This window comes from Esox lucius, chromosome 21 (assembly GCF_011004845.1).
Source record: "Esox lucius isolate fEsoLuc1 chromosome 21, fEsoLuc1.pri, whole genome shotgun sequence".
NCBI classification, from domain to species: Eukaryota; Metazoa; Chordata; class Actinopteri; order Esociformes; family Esocidae; genus Esox; species Esox lucius.
In genome coordinates, this window is record NC_047589.1 from 17,273,881 (window position 1) to 17,294,463 (window position 20,583).

General features: G+C 40.2%; 1 protein-coding gene across 1 annotated transcript in view; it reads left to right on the forward strand.

The window, feature by feature from the left end:
- The window catches only part of dpyda.1 (dihydropyrimidine dehydrogenase a, tandem duplicate 1), a 198,477-nt gene that overhangs the window by 16,668 nt on the left and 161,226 nt on the right, over positions 1–20,583 (forward strand). The window contains exon 2 of the mRNA XM_010891133.5: positions 14,960–15,070. Within this exon, the coding sequence (XP_010889435.2) occupies positions 14,960–15,070 (111 nt within the window). The remainder of the gene's footprint in view (positions 1–14,959; positions 15,071–20,583) is intronic.

Genomic DNA, 20,583 nt, shown 5'->3' on the forward strand with positions numbered 1-20,583 from the left:
CTAAATTAAACCCTGTTACCGTAGCGAGCACAGTTTGTTTCAGGCGTCCGCAGTATTCCCATGTCTCTCTCACTCCCTCTTTGTCTCTTGCGCTCGCACACACACACATACATGAGTGCACACACGCGCACACACACACACACACACACACAAAACGCACTTAGAACAGGCTCACACATGAGACACACACAGGAGTCTTTATCAGGAGAAGGCTGTGCTCTATGGATGTTAGTTGTTGATTGCCTGTTTCTTTAACCTGGTGCTGCTGGTGCAACTGGTCTGAACTTTGGGACTGGTTTCTTTCCCTCTTATTCTGAAGGGGCAAGCCGATGGCCTGGGACATACTATATAATCTTCATTGATTCAGCCTAATTTAAGAATGCATGTTGAATTTGGTGGGGCAGACACTGCTCTGCAACACTGGGACGTAAATACCCTGTGTATTTCTGTGTATTCATTTGGAATAAACTACAAAAATCCATATGACCTCGATCAGCTTTTATTTGAGGACAGGAGCACTGTTAAATACCAGTCTATTTAGCTAAGATTACACTTCTTGCCACTTCTTGACATTACCAAAGAGATTGGCCTGTTGCCAATCTCAATGTTCAGTATGTGGTTGTGTTTACGTTGTTGTTCATTGGTTTTTGGAAATTACATTACTATATTTGATGACAACATTTTAAGCTTTGGAAATAGAGCTGCTCTGTGTTTGAAGACGTGTTTTAAGGAGGATATCTTTAAACCAAAGCATACTGCATATAGCTGTATACTTAGCTTTCATTCTACTCATTATGGATATGTCACGGATTATATTTATGAGGATGTTTTGAGTTAAAACTATTGAAATAACTTGGAATGTCACAACTGGGTCATCAATGGAAAGGAAGCAAGTTTGAGATGTTGCATTTTCGATAGCAGAGTTAGCATAAAACTACAGGCAGATGGACTGTTTTGCAAAAGTGTGAGACAGTACATACCCAAAATGACATTGATTCATATTTCTGTTGAACTTTATCACATTTTGTTGCACTGTTTCTCCTCATACTGGATAACAAATTATATCCTGGGCTTATATTTAATATTGCTGACCCAAAGGCTGTTCCTCTGTCTCTCTAACAGCAGATCAATATGTGGAAATTCCTCTATTGATTTCAACAGAAGAGTAAGTGTATGGCACACGAATGCTCACATTTAACCACTAACCCCCTCTCAGCACAATATGATCCACGGTTTATGATCAAGAAGGAGTTAAGTTTTGTAACGCGCGCGCACACACACACACACACACACTCAGACACGTGTATGTGTATATACACACGCTTCCATACTCAACATCTCCAGCATGAGCCTGTATCTTGCATGCCAAATCCTAGGAGGTCTGTTATAGCAACAACAAGAAGGTCAAGGTAATTTATTGCGCAATATTGAGCAGCTATTGATTAGTGAAGGAAAGGGCAGACACAACTGCTCATCTAATAATAGCCCCTATGAATGTCTTCTGCTTCTCATGATCCTCCAAAACAGAATATAAAACAAGTCATTTATTCATTAGACGGCTTAAGGATTTTTACAGCAGGTTCATGACCATGAGACGATACGGTTATTGGAAGATAATTGAAGTCAGACTACAACTGTTACCGGAATACAATTTTGCCCATGGTGGTATTCATTCATCGCACTTCAGATGGAACGTCCCAGTCTTAGTGCACATAGTACAGCTAGCTTTACTGTCTAACCTACGCAGTTCTGTTGTGTCTGCCGCAAAGGTGGATCAGCTATTCTAGTAGGTATTCTGCATCTCCCTCATGGACCCCCAAGTCTTAGCTAACGCTTTTCAGCTCCTCACCCAGCCCACCATGTGAATCCCTGCTCCCCGCTAAATGTGATTGGTCCATTCCCTGTGTCAATCGCACCCCCGGTCTGCTCCCGCTCTCCGCCTCCCTTCCTTCCTGGTTGATTTCCTCCGAGGCCTCAGTGTGCACACTAGCGGCCGCAAAGCCTGGCCCAGGCGCTTATTGATCACCCATCTGTTTGTTGCCCAGTGTGATCAGTGAAGAGTGAGAAAGCCAGACACGCGTTCTAGACAGGCCAGCAGCGCTCCCTCCCTCCCTCTCTCTCCCTCCCCCAGCGGACACCCGCGGACTGACACAGCCAACACTCACAGATGGGCCTTGGTTCCTTGGTTTAGTCAAGGCCTTCTGTGCAGAGCACAGAGAGCGTGGACGCAAGGTCCCATGTAACTACCCTGCCGTTAGAAAGGTCAGACAAACAGTGCGGGATGTGTTTCTCTCTTGTTGTTTAGATGACACGTGCGTGCGTGCATACGCCCATGCACCCACACACGTATGCATGTGTGCACACTCATAACTACGCGCACCTTTTCTGTGATCATGAATAATGTAGGATGCAATCTACCAGGCAACAAGTGATAAGCAGTTTTAGGGCAGGCTTTGTCATTATTCAGTCAGACGACAACAGATGTGGTCTATGTTTGTCATAGGTCAGGGATTTTGTGATCTGACCAAGACCAGTTTGGGTAGTTTAACTGTAAACAGCATTGGTTTAATCTGATTGCTTGGTCACATTCACAACCACAGCAGATATGAGGATGCGTAAATCACCAGGTAGCGTATGTAGGAGTGACTTTATTGATCAAACATACCGTGTTGATGAATGTCTTGTGACTAGCGGTCGCCAATGTACGGAAATGACATATCATCCCGTTGACCTATCCAAACATTGTTGATAGATTATAGGGGTGCTTAAAGAGAGGTGCGTTTGCAGGCTATTTGAATGAGTGAAGCCTAGTTACACACATTGGTTAACAAATTGTTATAAAAGCCACATAGGTCCATGTCTTTGGTGAAATAAATGTGGGAATGGTGCTCATTCTAAATCAGTTGTTGTCTCAAGGGCTAGCAGAAAGGCAGTGACGTCACATTCCTCTGGGTATATATCATAATTGTTAAACAAATGAGTAATCTCTCAATAATTCCATGAAAAAAAAAATGTTCTGCTCTTATATGAATGAACCTGCAAGCCTCGTCTCTCCAGGGTAGCACTTTGTGTATTTCCTTATAGAATCAGGAATTCAGGAAGGGTGGTGAAGATGCTCCTGATTAACTGTAGCACATTTGCCAAAGATATAGAATTTGACCTACTGTCCTATCAAAAAGGAATTAAATATTTTAGAATATCCTACAACATTTGGTGCAGGCCTTTAATTTACCCACACCAGATCAATGTCTTCTTTAAAATAATTGATCGATCTGAATTGTGTCTAGCCCAATAACAAACCTGGAGTTGGGAACCTGACACAGGCATGATGAAAAATATTCTCACAAAAAAAAAAAAAACATTTACTTTGAATGCTGGAATTTCACTGTTAGCAGACGAATAAGCCTAAGAGTGAAGACCAAATGTTGTGTATTTCTTTTCCGAAATCTAAAGTATGCAGTGGTGGAGCCTGGATGGAATTCACCTTTACAATACTGAAAATGACCAGGGATGACAAGGATCCCTGCTGTGAATAATGAATGTATAAATGACAGCATTCAGATCAGGGTAGCCGGTATGGTCGTTCTGTGTATGGTGATGACAGTGGGAATTATCTGCTTGGGTGTGTTACAGACAGAATTTATACTGTATATGTTGTGCTTATTAGGGAAGAATCTGTTTGAAACGGGGTGGAACTGATGAGAGATTATGGGCATAAAAAACTTAGAACAATTCGTAAGTGCTGACTAACACTGGACAACGGACAATAGATAAGACATGGTGGCCGTTACAGATAGGCACCACACACTCTGTCCACACCTCCTGCTAGGAACTGTTCATGCGACCGTTTATAAATTATTTCTATACACCCATGGACCATAGGGGTGGTTGGAGCATACCATTCAAGGGGCATTATGTAGGATTAACGGACAGAAGCTAACACTGACCAGAACATTTCAAATACAATTATTGGTTTTCTGTTGAAGAATGTCTACACTGTGCCTTACTGATCACAATAGTGTTTTATTCTTATTACATGCTGCTTTAAACTAATTGGGATTAACCTTGACATTTATCCATTTCCATGCTATTGTTCTTCATTTGACCATTTCGTAACCACAGTAGGTTAGTCAATGTCCAACATGGTTATTGTTTAGTGCATCATTGTGGGCTCTGACCGCAAAGGATCTGTTTCTTTGTGTGTATTTTCCACTTGAGGAGGTTAGGTCAATACAGGGCTGCAAATGGGGTCCTCTGCAGAAGAGACAAAAACTAATGTTGAACATGCACTAAGAAATGTTGCCATGTTTTGCCATCTCTTTGAGTTTTTGTGATTGGACTGAAATCCTTAAAGCTTCGGCTACGACCAGGACACTGGGCCTCGCATATGTTACAGATGTAATGTTAATTACTCTTCCATTGTCTTGACTTGTATCAGATTATATTTTATGAATGCGGGGCAAGATCAACCTGGGAACCATCTATGTAATGGAGTTGTGGATGAAGAGTTTTAGACAAGAAAATGGTTTAATGTGAACACATCTTTTTTTATATATATAGTATAAAATACAGTCAGGGTTAGGAAATAATTGGACACCGACACAAATGTAGTTATTTTGGCTGTTTACCAAAATATATTAAAGCTACAGTTAAGGGCTTAAAGTGCAGTCTCTCAGCTTTAATTTTAGGGTATTCACATTCAAATTGGAGAAATGGTTTAGGAATTACAGCTCTTTGATATGTAGCCCCTCTTTTTCAAGGGACCAAAAGTAATTGGACAATTGACTCAAAAGCTGTTTCATGAACCGGTGTGGGCTATTCCTTCGCTACTTCATCAATTAAGCAGGTAAAAGGTCTGGAGTTGATTCCTGGTGTGGCATTCACATTTGGAAGCTGTTGCTGTGAACCCACAATATGCGGTCAAAGGAGCTCTCAATGCAAGTGAAACATGCCATTCTTAGGCTGCAAAAAATAAATCCATCAGAGAGATAGCAGGAACATTAGTAGTGGCCAAATCAATAGTTTGGTACATTCTGAGAAAATAAAAGAACGCACTGGTGAACACTGCAACACAAAAAGGCCTGGATGTCCACAGAAGACAACAGTGGTGGATGATTGTAGGATCCTTTCCATGGTAATGAAAAACCCCTTCACAACATCCTGCTAAGTGAAGAACACTCTCTAGGAGGTAGGCATATCATTATCCAAGTCTACCATAAAGAGAAGACTTCACGAGAGCAAATACAGAGGCTTATGAATGGTGCAAACCATTCATAAGCCTCAAAAATAGAAAGGCCAGATTTGCAAAAAAAACATCTAAAAAAGCCAGTCCAGTTCTGGAACAGCATTCTTTGGACAGATGAAACTAAAATCAACCTGTACCAGAATAATGGGGGGAAAAAGTATGGAGAAGGCTTGGAACAGCTAATGATCCAAAGCATACCACATGATCTGTAAAACACGGTGGAGGCAGTGTGATGGCATGGGCATGCATGGCTTCCAGTGGCACTGGGTCACTGGTGTTTATTGATGATTTGACAGAAGACAGAAACAGCCAGATGAATTCTGAAGTGTATAGTGATATATTGTTAGCTCAGATTCAGCCAAATTCAGCAAAGTTGATTGGACGGCACTTAACTTTACAGATGGACAATGACCCAAAACATACTGCAAAAGCAACCCAGGAGTTTTTTAAGGCAAAGAAGTGGAATATTCTGCAATGGCTGAATCAGTCATCTGATCTCAACTGAAGAAAGCTGCAGTAAAGGCCTGGCAAAGCATCACAAAGGAAGAAACCCAGCGTTTGCTGATGTCCTATGCGTTCCAGACTTCATGCCATCATTGCCTACAATGGATTCTCGACAAAGTATTAAAAATGAACATTTTATTTATGATTGTGTTGATTTGTCCAATTACATTTGAGCCCCTGAAATAAGGGGGCTGTGTATGAGTGGTCGCAATTCCTAAACGTTTCATTCAATATTTCTGTTCAACTTGAATTCAAGCTGTAAGTCTGCACTTCAATTGCATCTTGGTTGTTTCATTTCAGATCCCTTGTGGTGGCGTACAGAGCCAAAATTATGGAAATTGTCAGTGTCCAAATATTTCCCGACCTAATTGTTTGTCTACAATAGTCAGAACCAGTGGTAAAATGTTTTGTTTTTTGTTGATTTAGGTGTATTTATAGTCAGAAAATACACCTATAAATACACCTTTCAGTAAAAGGGACAGTTTTGGCCAGCTGGCTAAACATTTATGACTACATTTCAGCATTTTTTGCTTACTTGGAATTGTAGCTAAGGGAGTATGGCCATATTATATTATGTCATGTCACGTTATGATGGCTTGCAATGTGAAATCCAATCCCTTTTGGAAACTTGTAGGAATATCTCAAGCATTTTCACTTCACATACAACTCGTTTTCATGGGATTATGGGGTAAACTATAGAAAATGAAAACTGCCTACACTACTGTATGTAACAGGAAGACCATATTTTTACTGGTTGCTAAAGTCCCATTACAGGTTGGATTAGTTTAGAAGAAAGTATGATTCTTGTATTCATGTTGCATAAATTAAAATAAAAGATATTCATGTTAAAACAGATGCAATATAAAGTACTGCATTACCCTTTTTTATCTATATATCCGCTCAACTACTCAAAGACAGGGCCGTTCAACCTGTGGTTGTTTTTTCTCCCATTTTTTTTTTTTTTACAGTTTTTCGTATATATTCTTTACTGGTTTAGCATACTTTTAAAGGATTTTTCTCTATGAATACTACTCAGCTTTGTACTGTCAGCCATAAATACTTGGACAGATCAAAGTAAAAGCACATGATGCTCTAACCACAGCATTCATTAGAAACGCCAGTCATTTTCTTTTAATAAAATCTTTGCATTAACCTTCCATATGATAATGTCACACTGAATGTGTTTAGTCTGCAGAATACATAAAACCATCCAGCTTAATTTTTAATGTCCATCTACTCAGGTGGCACCAGAGTTAACAGATCCCTACAGAACAGTGAGACTGCTAGCCTTCTACTGCTCCATGCACTCACTGTTAAGGCTTTGGTGTAGCAGGTACAAATCTCTAAGGATTGTGTACTCAAACATGTGTACCACACAGCAATGGGAAACCTGCTGGAAGTGAATTTGCCAGATGTTGTGTTCATTTGTTTTTTATGCCAGGACACTGGTTTCCAAGAGATGTGTAAATGGAAATCCAGATGTGTCCTTTCACAAGAGCATGTTTGTTTTTCATTTGTCCTGTATCTTACGCAATAAGGCTGTTCTAGCTTCTCTTCACCCTTCTATAACATGGTTTTGAAATGAACAATGACGATTAGGGTTCTAAATATTGATGTTGTCCTTTAACTCTTAATTTCAGGTTACTATTAGCAGAATAGACGTTCTCTGTTTACCTTGAGTGTACCATATATATACACAGAAGTGAATACACCCCTCACATTTTTGTAAATATTTGATTATACCTTTTCATGTGACAACACTGAAGAAATGACACTTTGCTACAATGCTAAGTAGTGAGTGTATAGCTTGTATAACAGTGTACATTTGCTATCCCCTCAAAAAAACTCAACACACAGCAATTCATGTCTAAACCACTGGCAACAAAAGTGAATACACCCCTTAGTGAAAATGTCCAAATCGGGCCCAAGTACCAATTTTCCCTCCCTGGTGTCATGTGACTTGTGTTACAAGGTCTCAGTTGTGAATGGGGAGCAGCTGTGTTAAATTTGGTGTCATCGCTCTCACACTCCCCTATACTGGCCACTGAAAGTTTAACATGGCACCTCATGGCAAACAACTCTTGAGAATCTGAAAAAAACAATATTTCTCTACATAAAGATGGCCTAGGCTATAAGAAGTTTGCCAAGACCCTGAAACTGAGCTGCAGCACGGTGGCCAAGACCATACAGCGGTTTAACAGGACAGGTTCCACTCAAAACAGGCCTCGCCACGGTTGACCAAAGAAGTTGAGTGCACATGGTCAGCATCATATCCAGAGGTTGTCTTTGTGAAATAGACGTAAGAATGCTGCAGAGTTGAATTGCTACATCAAATTGTTATGCATGGCTGTCGTCCTAGAAGGAAGCCTCTACTAAAGATGATGCACAAGAAAGCCCGCAAACGTTTTGCTGAAGACAAGCAGACTAAGGACATGGATACTGGAACCATGTCCTGTGGTCTGATGAGACCAAGACTATCTTTTTTTGTTCAGGTGGTGTCAAGTGTGTGGCGGCAACTAGGTGAGGAGTACAAAGACAAGTGTGTCTTGCCTACAGTCAAACATGGTGGTGGGAGTGTCATGGTCTGGGGCTGAATGAGTGCTGCCTGCACTGGGGAGGAACAGTTCATTAAGGGAACCATGAATGCCAACATGTGCTGTGACATACAGAAGGAGAGCATGATCCCCTCCCTTCGGAGACTGGGGCGCAGGGCAGTATTCCAACATGATAATGACCCCAAACACACCTCCAAGACGACCACTACCTTGCTAAAGAAGCTGAGGGTAAAGGTGATGGACTGGCCAAGCATGACTCCAGACATAAACCCTAATGAGCAGTTTTGGGGCATCCTCAAACAGAAGGTGGAGGATCGGAAGGTCTCTAACATCCACCAGCTCTGTGATGTCGTCATGGAGGAGTGGAAGAGGACTCCAGTGGCAACCTGTGAAGCTCTGGTGAACTCCATGCCCAAGAGGGTTAGGCAATGCTGAAAAATAATGGTGGACACTTTGGGCCCGATTTGGACATTTTCATTTAGGAGTGTACTCACTTTTGTTGCCAGCGGTTTAGACATTAATGGCTGTGTGTTGTGTTATTTTGAGGGGACAGCAAATTTACATTGTTATACAAGCTGTACACTCACTACTTTACATTGTAGCGAAGTGTCATTTCTTCAGTGTTGTGACATGAAAAGATATAATCAAATATTTACAAAATTGTGAGGGGTGTACTCACTTTTATGATCTATCTAGACCACACAATACATACATACCTAAGTCCCACAGGCCTTAACTGACAATAAAATAAGAGTGTATTTTTATTGTCTCAATCTGGACGTCACATGGAGTTTTTTTCATTACGTGTGAAATTAAAGGAGTAATTGGATGATGATGTTAGCTGATGAAACTTTGGGTTTGTGTTGCATAAAATGGTGTGGTCAACACAGTAAGAGGAAGAATGCAGATGATGTTATGTCCAGTCTAGCCAGTGTACTATTACATCCCAATAACTCCTCATAGCTTCAATATGAATCTGTCTTTACCCTCTGCTTACTGTAAACATATGAAAAGAACAATCTTAATGTCATATAGCTTGCGGGAGACTAATTGAGGCAGGTTGCTGTTGTTATTAGAAAATTAGGGGAAATTCTCAAAATGATTCCTATGGTGGATGGGATGCACGCAAAATGCTACTCAGAGACACTCTGTGGGTTTTATGCTCACCATTTGCATCAATACTGTTGGGAAATACTTTTTTGATATTCTTCTTTTTGGCTGTACAATGTAAACTGGTGATTGCAGAAAGGAAACAGAAAGTGAAAATAGTACTGTATGTTCTCCACACCATCTGCACAGCACCAGGAGGAAAATAATACAAATTCGCTCCCTAAACAAAACTCGGCATTGAAATGTTCAGTGGTGGAGAACTAGCTGCTGGGCCTGGGGAATAGACCTGACACAAGACAACATAAGCCATTTGATAACCAGTGGACCAAAATTGTACCAACATATTCATCTGTCAGTAGTTTATTGTATTTTATTTAACTTCTGTTTAACCAAGCCAATTAAGAACTATTTACTATTTACTATGGTGTCCTGGCAAGAAGCACAACAGTTTGAGATGTGGGATAAGTATATTAAGTGCACATTGTAAAAATGGGCAACACAGATGATAACAGCAATGACAAATGCAACAGCAAACCAACAACACGTGTGTGTGTGTGTATTGGTATGTGTAAAGTAATACAACAGGGTTGTTTACAAAAGGCGGTGCAACTAGCTACATCGGGGGATAACTAGAACCATCCACATATCTCAACAATCTGTCCACGAAAATACTTTGCTCCTGCTCACATGTCTGTGGCTCATTATGTAAAGCAGGCATACAGACACCAAGGCATTCAGTTCATGTTTGTTTTTCCCTGTGGTCTATGGACCTTATGGTCCATGTCAGTGAAGAGGACATTGCTCTGCGTTGGGTTTGATCTTTCGAATGGGACTTTAAACAGGTGTCCTGACTTTCAGTGGTCCCTCTAGATCCCATGCCACTTGTTGCAATCCCAGGCCCTCGTATTATAATTAACCATTGAATAATCCCAAGCTTCCAATTGGCTCATTCATCCCCACCCCACTTAACAAAAATGAATGAACCTAGCCAGCCAGCATGTCCAATGAATGAACCTAGCCAGCATGTCCAGAGAATCCATTGTGGATTTTGTTGTTGATTATTCCCTGTTGCTTGCTGACATCTAACTTTTAAATGTGGAAAATATTAACCACATACATTATTTTCTTGTATTTGTATTATTAAAAATATATATCTCTGTAAGTGGGTTTTTATGGACAACGCAGGGGTCGCTAAAAGTAGATCATACTCCACTAGTAGTTTACAAGTAATTTTAACTACTATTAAATCAAAGAAATATTGGCATTACCTTATCATTCATTAGGCACTGCTTGCATTAAAAACAAAACACCTTATCTAACTATTAATTCCCAGCACGTCTGGGTGAAGTGCATATTGGATTATTTATTTGCTAATAATGAAACTGGCATGAAAGAATACTTCTCAAAACATTAACAAAACTGCAAAGTAGGCTTACCTGGCAGAAGTACATCATTAGTATCAATTATTTTTATATTAAATAGCATCAGTAAGTTACAAATTCATCAAAGACTGTCAGATTCCTCTTTTATTAAAGGGACTGATGGGCTATTCAAGGGAAATTAAACTGAGAGACCAAATATAAATAAAATACAAATGTAATTATTGGAATGGACTTAGAACCTCCAATTTAGTTTCTCTTCAAAACAATATTGTAAAATAAAGAACAAAGACATTTCAAATACCAGTAAAATTACACATGAAAAAACATAATTTGGGAAAATGTGAGATTCAAAAGATGTGATGGGTCACCCCCAAGATTTGTTAATCAACCCTTATTTTACCAGGTCTATTGACAGAACGTTGTGCAGTACTGCAGTATTGTACACAGAGGACCTGTGAGAAAGCTGCATGGGAGAAAAGAAGAATGTGCTTAATTGAAAGCAAAAAATAAAACAGTTGCTTGCTACAAGTTAAATTTTCTATGGCCAGAAAGATTGGAAGCCCCTGTTTTAGAATATGTGGATAAGGGATTTCCATCTGAATGCCCTTTGAGTCTTATAGCAACTGTACTTTGAATGCCCTTTGAGTCTTATAGCTATTTCATTCTGTGTGGCACCCACTTCTGTGATGTCTAAGCAGCTCTGGTCACCAAAAGCTCACTACACAAAGATCAGCCAGTTGTCTTTACAACAAGCACCCTTACAAAGCGCTGCTGTACTCCTCCTTTTTTCCTCTCATGCTTGTCATTTGAATTTGAATATAACAGTAATATGATAAAATATGGATCAGAACACCGGCCAGTCTCATATTAGCCCCTTAAATAGTCACTGCACGTCGCCCCATGAAGGCGTCCCTTCATCTAGATATCAACCAAAAACCATGATCCGATATTGGTCTGTAGAGCGTTTTTTCTATACACAAATCCACACAGCATGTTTAGAATTCAAGTCTCTGTGTTCTTCACAGTCTCCCCGTCGTTACGAATGATGTTTTCTAATGTGCTATGCTCTACTGTGCACTACTGAAACTGGAGTGTGTGTGTGTGTTGCATTCTTAATGACCTACAGTACAGTGGAGAGGCTTATGTTTGCTGATCAGTGGTAATGCAAGTCTGTAGGAGCACCTTGTTCTGTGTGTGTACGTGGAGGTGTTTTGTTATGTATTAAGGTTAAGGAAAAACATAGGGCTATAACAGAAGGAAAGAGCAAATGAGAGGGAGAAAGAAGTAGAGAAAGAGGAGGCTGGCCTCAGGTGCATATGATCTAGTGGGGAGTATGAACTGTACTTCAGGTCTTTAGGTGCAGCAGAAAAAGTAGCATTTAGATGAGCTTTATAAGCTAAATTTATTCATTGGTTAAAGCCTCTTATCCTCTCTGCTGCTGTCAAGGATCGGTAAAATTGCTGTGTCTTTCCATTGAGTGTTATTACAGATTTTATTCAATAGAAATTAATTTGCTTGCAAAGTAAACCTGGACAACTGCTGCTCTAAATCCAGAGCGACGTTGCTTCCTGCAACGCACAAGGCATTTGAAAAAGTAAATACACCCCCTGGAAAGTTGTATATTTTTCTCACATATTTGGATGTACGGATATGTAATCTTCAATATTGACAGATAAAAGAAACCCAATTTAATGAATGACACTGAAAGATTACACTTCAATAATTTACTCATCCAAAATCAACAAAAGTGCAATTTCACAGTGAGGAAAAAACAAGTACACCCCTAGATTAAATTGCTTGCGTGCCCCCCCTTTGTCTGAAACTTAATGGAACCAATTCTTGTAAACTCTCTTGTCTCTGTCATTCCGTAACCCTTCGTTTCCTAATTCCATTGTGTTGTAGCTTTTGCTTGTGTGATTTGGATTATAGAGCTGCTGCAAGATCCATGTGCAAATCAGCCGTTTCGCCGAAGCCCTCACATTCTATTCTACGATTCTCTGGTACAACATGGAATTCATGTTTGACTCCGGGATGGCAAGTTGGGCATTATGATGCTGTGTAGACCCCTTTACGTTACCCTGGGAATTTGAGTCTTACCTGACCATCTTTTCATTGGGGTGACCTGTCCTATGTACACGGCCAGGGATCTGTGATTTTCTCCGTTTGAAGTTGATCCATCGGAAAGTGGGCTGGTGTACTTTGAATTGCTTTGAAATGGCTTTGTAACCCCTCCAGACTCATGGGCATCAATAATCTGAGGGCCTCAGGTAGGTCTTTTGATCTTGGCGTGATGTGTTACCACACACGTATGGTTAAGACCAAAATCATTTGATTATTTTAATGGCATGAATGGTTCCAGAAAAATATGTTTTGAATTGAGTTACCTTCATCAGTGAACGTGATGGAACATTAGCTGAACTATCCGTGTTTAAATCTGTACAAAATATTTCTAGGGAGTTACCTTGGGACTACATGTACACGGTAGGAATCTTTGATATTGGTTGATAGCCTACAGTATGTAATGACCAAAAAGCTCCATCCGGAATTTCAGAGTTCACCAGCTATCACTGATGTCAAAGGTCAGCAGCAATAATTATTTGTCAACTCTTTCGAGTTAACTTTTCCCAGTTCCCAGTAAACTCCCATATTGAACTTTGTTACAAGCTTATTTCAAACTGTACTTTGAAATAACACCTATGACACCTATCAGTATGTTCTAGGACACCTATCAGTATGTTCAGAAATTCTGAGAATAGGTTCTATACTACAGGCATGCATGTGTTACTTATTAACAACCTGCTTTTTCCAAATCACCCACCCTTCCTCCATTGGGGGGGCAAAATGTGGGGTTAGTCCCTTTTGCTTTTAGTTAATCCCTATATGAAAACAGCAAAAGTTCAGTTGTAAGTTTGCGCAAAGCCTGTTAGCATAGTGGAAGGAGCGCGCATTTGGAGTGCATGTGCGCAGGAGCGCTTGGTAGTTAGGAATTACTTTTTGGGGTTTCCACAAAAAATGCAGCTCATCGGTGGTAGGCGGTTCACCTGTGATATTTCATGTAAAACTGCCTCACATGTACAACAACATTTTATTTTATCTGGATGTACCAACTTTTTAGCTGGCTGCAAAAAACAGAATTATTTACAAGTGGCCATAGCATTTTAACTGGCGGCTCATTTGGGCGGCTTGTCGGACGGCTGTCTAGGTCTTGTGGCCATCACACTTGAAGGCAAGGAATCTGCATCCCAGCCCAGTGTTGACCTTTGGCTAGAAGTCACCAGAAGGTGCTGGGTGGAGCCCAGAACACTGGAAACAAGAGCGTCTCTAGCTTGGGGTTGTGTCTGTAACTTCCACCAATGTAACAGGGTGAGATATGGTGAATGGCCACAGTGCCAGACTCCTTCCACTTCTACCTGGCGCTGCTTCCCAAGAAACCCTTTTAGCTACTCCTGATGAGGCCTGATTCAGGGGAGGTGTGCCTCATCAGGGGGTGGTAGCTGAGCTTCGTTTAGAGACAGCAATTGGGCTGTGTTCACGGGGCCCTTTTTCCCAGCCCCGAGCAGGCCACACCTGCAGCCAGGACTGAAGCATACATAGACACATAGAAAATCAATAATGAGGTATATAGATAATTAAAAGACACATATTAATATTGAATGAATAATAAAAATCAACTGTATTTGATTCTTCATCATTAGTGAAGAAAACACATTGTAATGTAATTGTCCTAGTTGACTTAGTTTTTATTTCTAAGAGTTTTAGTATTTCCCCTTTTCTCATCTCTTAACATTTAGTGCATGTTTTAAAATGTAATCGTTTAGAAGACGATCTAATCCTGAGTTAGTTCTCATAATCTCTCTTGTCCTCTCTGGGTAGGCAGATGTAGCTCTGATGGACAGTCTTTTTTTGTCAGTCACATTGGTCAGATGTCTCTTTAGGGCCAACTAGCATTGATATTTTGAATTTGTTTTCCAATAGGTGCTATATGTTTATTTGGTTGAGCCAGACTGTCTTACGGATGTCATAATTCTGTTTGGCACAGAATATTTGTAGTTTTTCTCTGATCTCTGAGGATGCTCTTACAGAATCTTGCTTCCGATGTTAAAATTGGGTGTTCTCTCTCTCCCTCTGTCTTTCTCTCTCTTTGTCTTTCTCTCCCTTCTCAGAGTATCCTGGCCCTGAACCCCCGGGTGAAGAGCCATGCTGATATCCACTCCACGGCTTCTAAGAAAGCAGAGAAGAAGTACTGGAAAAGAAATCCAGAAAAAAGCTGTGACGTGTGTAGACCCCCCCCCCCCTACACACACACAAACACATGGAACTACACACACCGACACACACAAACACCTAGACCAATCAAGAAATGTAACCATCATTCGACTTTGTACTAGTTCCAAATTTAGAGAGCCCTCTTTTTCTTGGCTCCCCACCTCGTCTGACGAGGTGATCTCAGATAGCTGTTTTTGAACCTATGCTTGGACATATGGTGATGTCTACAGCTGTGTCCTGGACAACTTGACAAGATAGCGCGCATATACACACACTTCACTCACACATCACTGTCACACACAAGCAATCATAAACAACACACACACACAAACATATTTATCTTAGGATTCCAGGCACAGAGTCTCAGAAAATATCTTCTAAGACCAGCCACACCAGTGGAGTGTTTGCATTTTGGCAGTAGGGTTGCAATACCTCATCTGTCCTTAAAGTGGACTAAGACTCCAAATATGTCTGTGTGTGTGTGTGTGTGTGTGTGTGTGCTTGCATTTTTGTCTGTCTCTTTAATATACACACAAACCAGGATGGAGGTGTTTTGTAGGAGAGATTATATTATCTCCCCATGTTGACTGCGGTGGTGCTGTGTTGCTAAGTACAGCCGGCTAATTCATCACACTAATCAATGGTGATGGATTCTCCATTTTATTTAATGCCGAAAAGCTTTATGGATTGAACATATGGTGCATATGCGAGTATCCAGGGCCAATGCACACATTTATGTTAATGGATTTGTGAAGATTTTATTTTACAGATCCTAGTGTATTTTAATTAAGAAATAACCAATGCATACCATCATCGTGCCCTATTACATCCAGTCGTATAACATTTGGATTAAGTATATTTAGATGAATCATGGTGAATGGTCGCCCATGTTTACCAAAGCAACAAAGCAAGTCATCCACCAATGATGACCCAAACGCAGCATTCTTTCTGATCATTCTCCCTATCCCACACCCTTTCACTGCCAAGCCAATACACCCTGTGGCTGTCTTCATCTCTAAATGTGCTGACTTAGATATCTGGTAACAATCATTTCGTTTCAGGGTGTTGATCGATTCTATGTATTAGATTTATCCACTTGAAAAGGGGAAAGGCAATGACCATTTTAGTGATCTTTTAAAATAAGTTTGGTCTGGCCCTGCAGCACCTTCACAATTATTCTGTGGGTCAGGAAGGATACTATAGAGGTCATAAACGTTCAGTGTACCGTTCATTTATTTTGATCACAGCCCTGTGGATCGGTCCTATTGGTTCTGGGCGCCATTAGTGCACTATACAGAGAATAGGGTGTCTTTTGGGACATTATATACTGTATAGGGGAATCTATGATGAACCTGCGTCCACATCCTTTCAAAATGTATGGCTGGGATATTGAGTTCAATATGAGTCTCTAGGGGCGCTTTGATGGGGTTCACTAGCTATTTGCAGTGCAGTTTCCCCTTAATGATCCACAAAATGAAACTGCATGATAGTTTCCAATGATATCAAGGCATGAAGCGTTCCGAAACCTAGTTGTCTGGATCAGTCTGTCAGCCTGTTGGAGCCTATGACTGTAGGACACCACCTACAGTGGGGAGAACAAGTATTTGATACACTGCTGCCGATTTTGCAGGTTTTCCTACTTACAAAGCATGTAGAAGTCTGTAATTTGTATCATAGGTACACTTCAACTGTGAGTGACGGAATCTAAAATAAAAATCCAGAAAATCACATTGTATGATTTATAAGTAATTACATTGCTCTCACAGTTGAAGTGTACCTATGATAAAAATTACAGTCCTCTACATGCTTTGTAAGTCGGAAAACCTGCAAAATCGGCAGTGTATCAAATACTTGTTCTCCCCACTGTATTTACACATAGCTCTTTCTCATTCTGTAAATGTCCTTTATTTGGCACCGCTAATGATATAGACAACATATAGGGATAGGATAAACAAGGCCTAGGCTACTATCTACAACATTTAAGGATCATATACATTCATTTAGAGTTGATGGACCCATTTACAGATTTCACAGTTCCAGCATATGCTGTAGATGCTGGGAGATGACTTTTTAGGTGTATTTATTTAGCAAACAGCTTGGAGATGGCATGATGTGGTTAGCATATTCTTCTTAGTCTCTGTGGGAGGGATGGCCGGTTGCTGAAGTCCACAGCATGGGAAAATAAGCTGTTCAGGTGGTGGGATTTCTTGGTCGTGATTGACCTGTTTTGCCCGCTGTCCCTCTGCCTGCAGCAAGACAATTTTTGGAACAGTGGGTGACCGGGTTGGGAGGTGTCATCAACGATCCTTTCCGCATACTTCCCTTGCCTTAAAGTCAAATTAACTGCAAGAAATCCTTAAAAGTAATTTAAAAGTAACTTGATTTTTTCCATGTAAAAAATAAGCTACATAGTTAATTCAGACACATGTTTATGTGTAAAATACATCACACAATGCGTTAAGTCTTAAAACAATTCCTGTCCGTTTTTTTTTTTTTAGATATGTTGTTGAATTAAGCTATTTAGGCCAACCATTTGTTACTTTCAGCAGCAAGTGGTACATTTGTTATTGTTCCTTCTTGGTGAGATTGTTCCTTCTATGATGACGTTCCATCCAATCTCCCTCTGTGTTTTGTCTTTGTTATGAAGGCACTGCTTAGGTTTCAGAGATGGCCTCTCTCTCTACCTTGATGTCTGTCTCATTGTGTCTCACTTTCTTCCTTTTTCTCTCTCTAACATTATCTCTTGTCACCTCTCACTTTCTTTGTCTCTACCTCTACCTCTACTCCTTCTTTCATGGTATTTCTATATTTGATAGATACTGACCACGGCAGTCCGGGAACACCCCACAAGGGCTGCAGTTTTGGAGACCCAGTCTGACCCAGTCGTCTAGCCATCACTAGCCATCAAAGTCGCTCAGATCCCTACGCACTCCCATTTTTCCTGCTTCTAACACATCAACTTTGAGGACAGAATGTTCACTTGCTGCCTAATATATCCCACCCACTGACAGGTCTCCACGATAACAAGATTATCAGTGTTATTCACTTCACCTATTAGTGGTTATAATGTCATGGCTATATCAGTGTACTGTGTGTGTGTGTGTGTGTGTATATATATATATCTCTATATCTTTATCTATATGCACATTTCACATCAAGCAGTCTCTAAAGGCAAATGCAAAGCCTACATATTGGCAGGTCTCTTATGCCTGCACAAATGAATTGAGGGAAGACCCCTGACTAACGTGTGAGGGAGATTCCAATTGACTAACATAGAGTATGTCTGAGATTTCTGGGCCTCTAACATATGACTCCTGATCCACTAAAAATAGTGGAGCACCTAAGGTCGGGGCTGACATTGTGCTAATGTTTTTTGATTATATCTTGCTTGACATTTCCTTGTGGAAAGCGTTTTAGAATAAATTGTACCCTCAAGTCAGTTTTGTGGTGCACCGATGGTTTCAAGTCATTCAGCGGGCAAGTGTCCTCAATGTGATACACTGATACTGCGCACTCCTTAGGATCTGTCCTGGAATTCATCCATCAAGACTGGGCTTTATTGGGAGACAGCAGAGTCACTGTATATTCTGCAACCACATTTGAACTGGCGGATTGAGAGGCCTTTCCTTTAGTTGAATGAGGTGGAAACTATCACTTTCATAAAGTGTAATGCAAAGTGTAAGCTAACACTAGAATAATCACTGTCCACTGTGAGATTATGTTAGGAAGGGCCGACCTCCCATGTCTACCTTCTCCCAGTGGGGAGCAGAAGTGCCTTAGCTGGGCACTTTTCCCAACCCTACCTGGGAATTAAAAAGGGGGAATGCTACATACTGGTTGCAATGTTGCTAATCTTCTCTTGAGACAAAGGATTTTTGGATCCAATAAACCTTTTCTTTATTATTTATTCTGCTCAGAGCGGGCTACTATTTTGTTTTTCTTGATGTACTGCAAATAGAATACAGATTGGTGCATTTGTCTCAGCAGCTCTCAGTGTAATTATACTGCATGCCATTGATAAAATAAGCTATGCATATTTATGGTTTTGTATGTCAACTGTGTATTCATTGTTTTCGTGATGTTTAAATATCAATCCATCTGCAAATTTGAATCAACGCATAAATGGATTGGAGGAGTGTCTGAAAGGATGATGATTTGAATGACCAGATGAAGATCCAATTGGGATAGAACTGTCTGTACCTGCGTGTGACTAAAATCCACGTGGGAGGATCAGAATTGCAGACATTACTCTAAACTTGTATACATACTTGCACGTGTTGTTTTAGAGTTCTTCATACCCTGCCCTCACCTGCTTTCCCTCCATCCATCCCTCCCTCCCTTCCTCTCTCTCGCTCTCTTCATAACCCCCCACCTCCCATATATCTGCTTTGCTGTCAGAAAAGGCTTTTGGGGGGTTTATTAGGCATCTGAAGATAATTGCTTTAATGAGACATAATGAAAGCAAAAGGGCAAAAAAGCTGCCATAAGTGAATCCTGTCTGGAATTCGTTGAATGTCTTAAATTGCCTTCCATAACCATCACTCAGCACCCCGGTCACAGTCAAGGTGTAATAAAAATTACTTCTTTTTTTTTTATTCTGCTCGCAATCTAATTCTTTAGGAAAGATGTAATATTGCTTCAATTTTTTTTTTTTTGGGGGGGTGGGGCATATGAATAAATTAAATGGTGATGGTTCATCTAAATTGATAATTAAGGTTTTCAGACACAGGAATAATGTTTTACAATTTAATGAACATTTCTCAGTACAAGAGTTAACTTCGTTTGCACCAACTTAAGCAAAGAACATATCAACCTATACTCTGGATGACTGAAAGATATGAGGCTTTTCAATACATTTATGTTGGATTGAGGAAAACAATTTGCTGTCCCTCAGCAAAAACAGTCAACAGTCAAATTGGTTGTTATACATTTTGGCTAAAGTCCAATGTGGACTACTTGCAGACAACATAGAGTAATGTTTATACTGGAGTATGTAAGAATAATACTCAAAAACATTTCAGTTGAGGTTCTGGCTGAAATTAGAAACACGTCTCTGTTTTTGAAGCCATATTTCTTCTTTCTACGATAATGATATTCAATGTCTTACCTCACTAGGAATAAAACATCATAATCATAATCTGCGACCATTTGCGACCACCCTGTGGTCATCTATAACATTAGAGCATCTTTTATTCCAACCTTTTCAGACACTGTATTAGCATTTATTCCAGGTTTATGTGCCACTATCGAAGTGTTATGAATTGAGTAAATTGAGTACCAAATGCTCCACTCCATCACGTTGAGATATAAGCAAATGGATCATGGCTCTAATAGTTCTGCAAGGGAAGACAGATTGCTCATTAAATCATTTGCATGTCGGAATATTTTTTTTTAGATTAATTTATATTCAGAAACATATGAAGATATCAAAGCATAATGGTTTATGATGCTGTCTTACCTTTTATTCAGCTAATTAGTAGAGACTGTGAGTCTGCAGCTATTCATTGTGTTGAAACAAGGT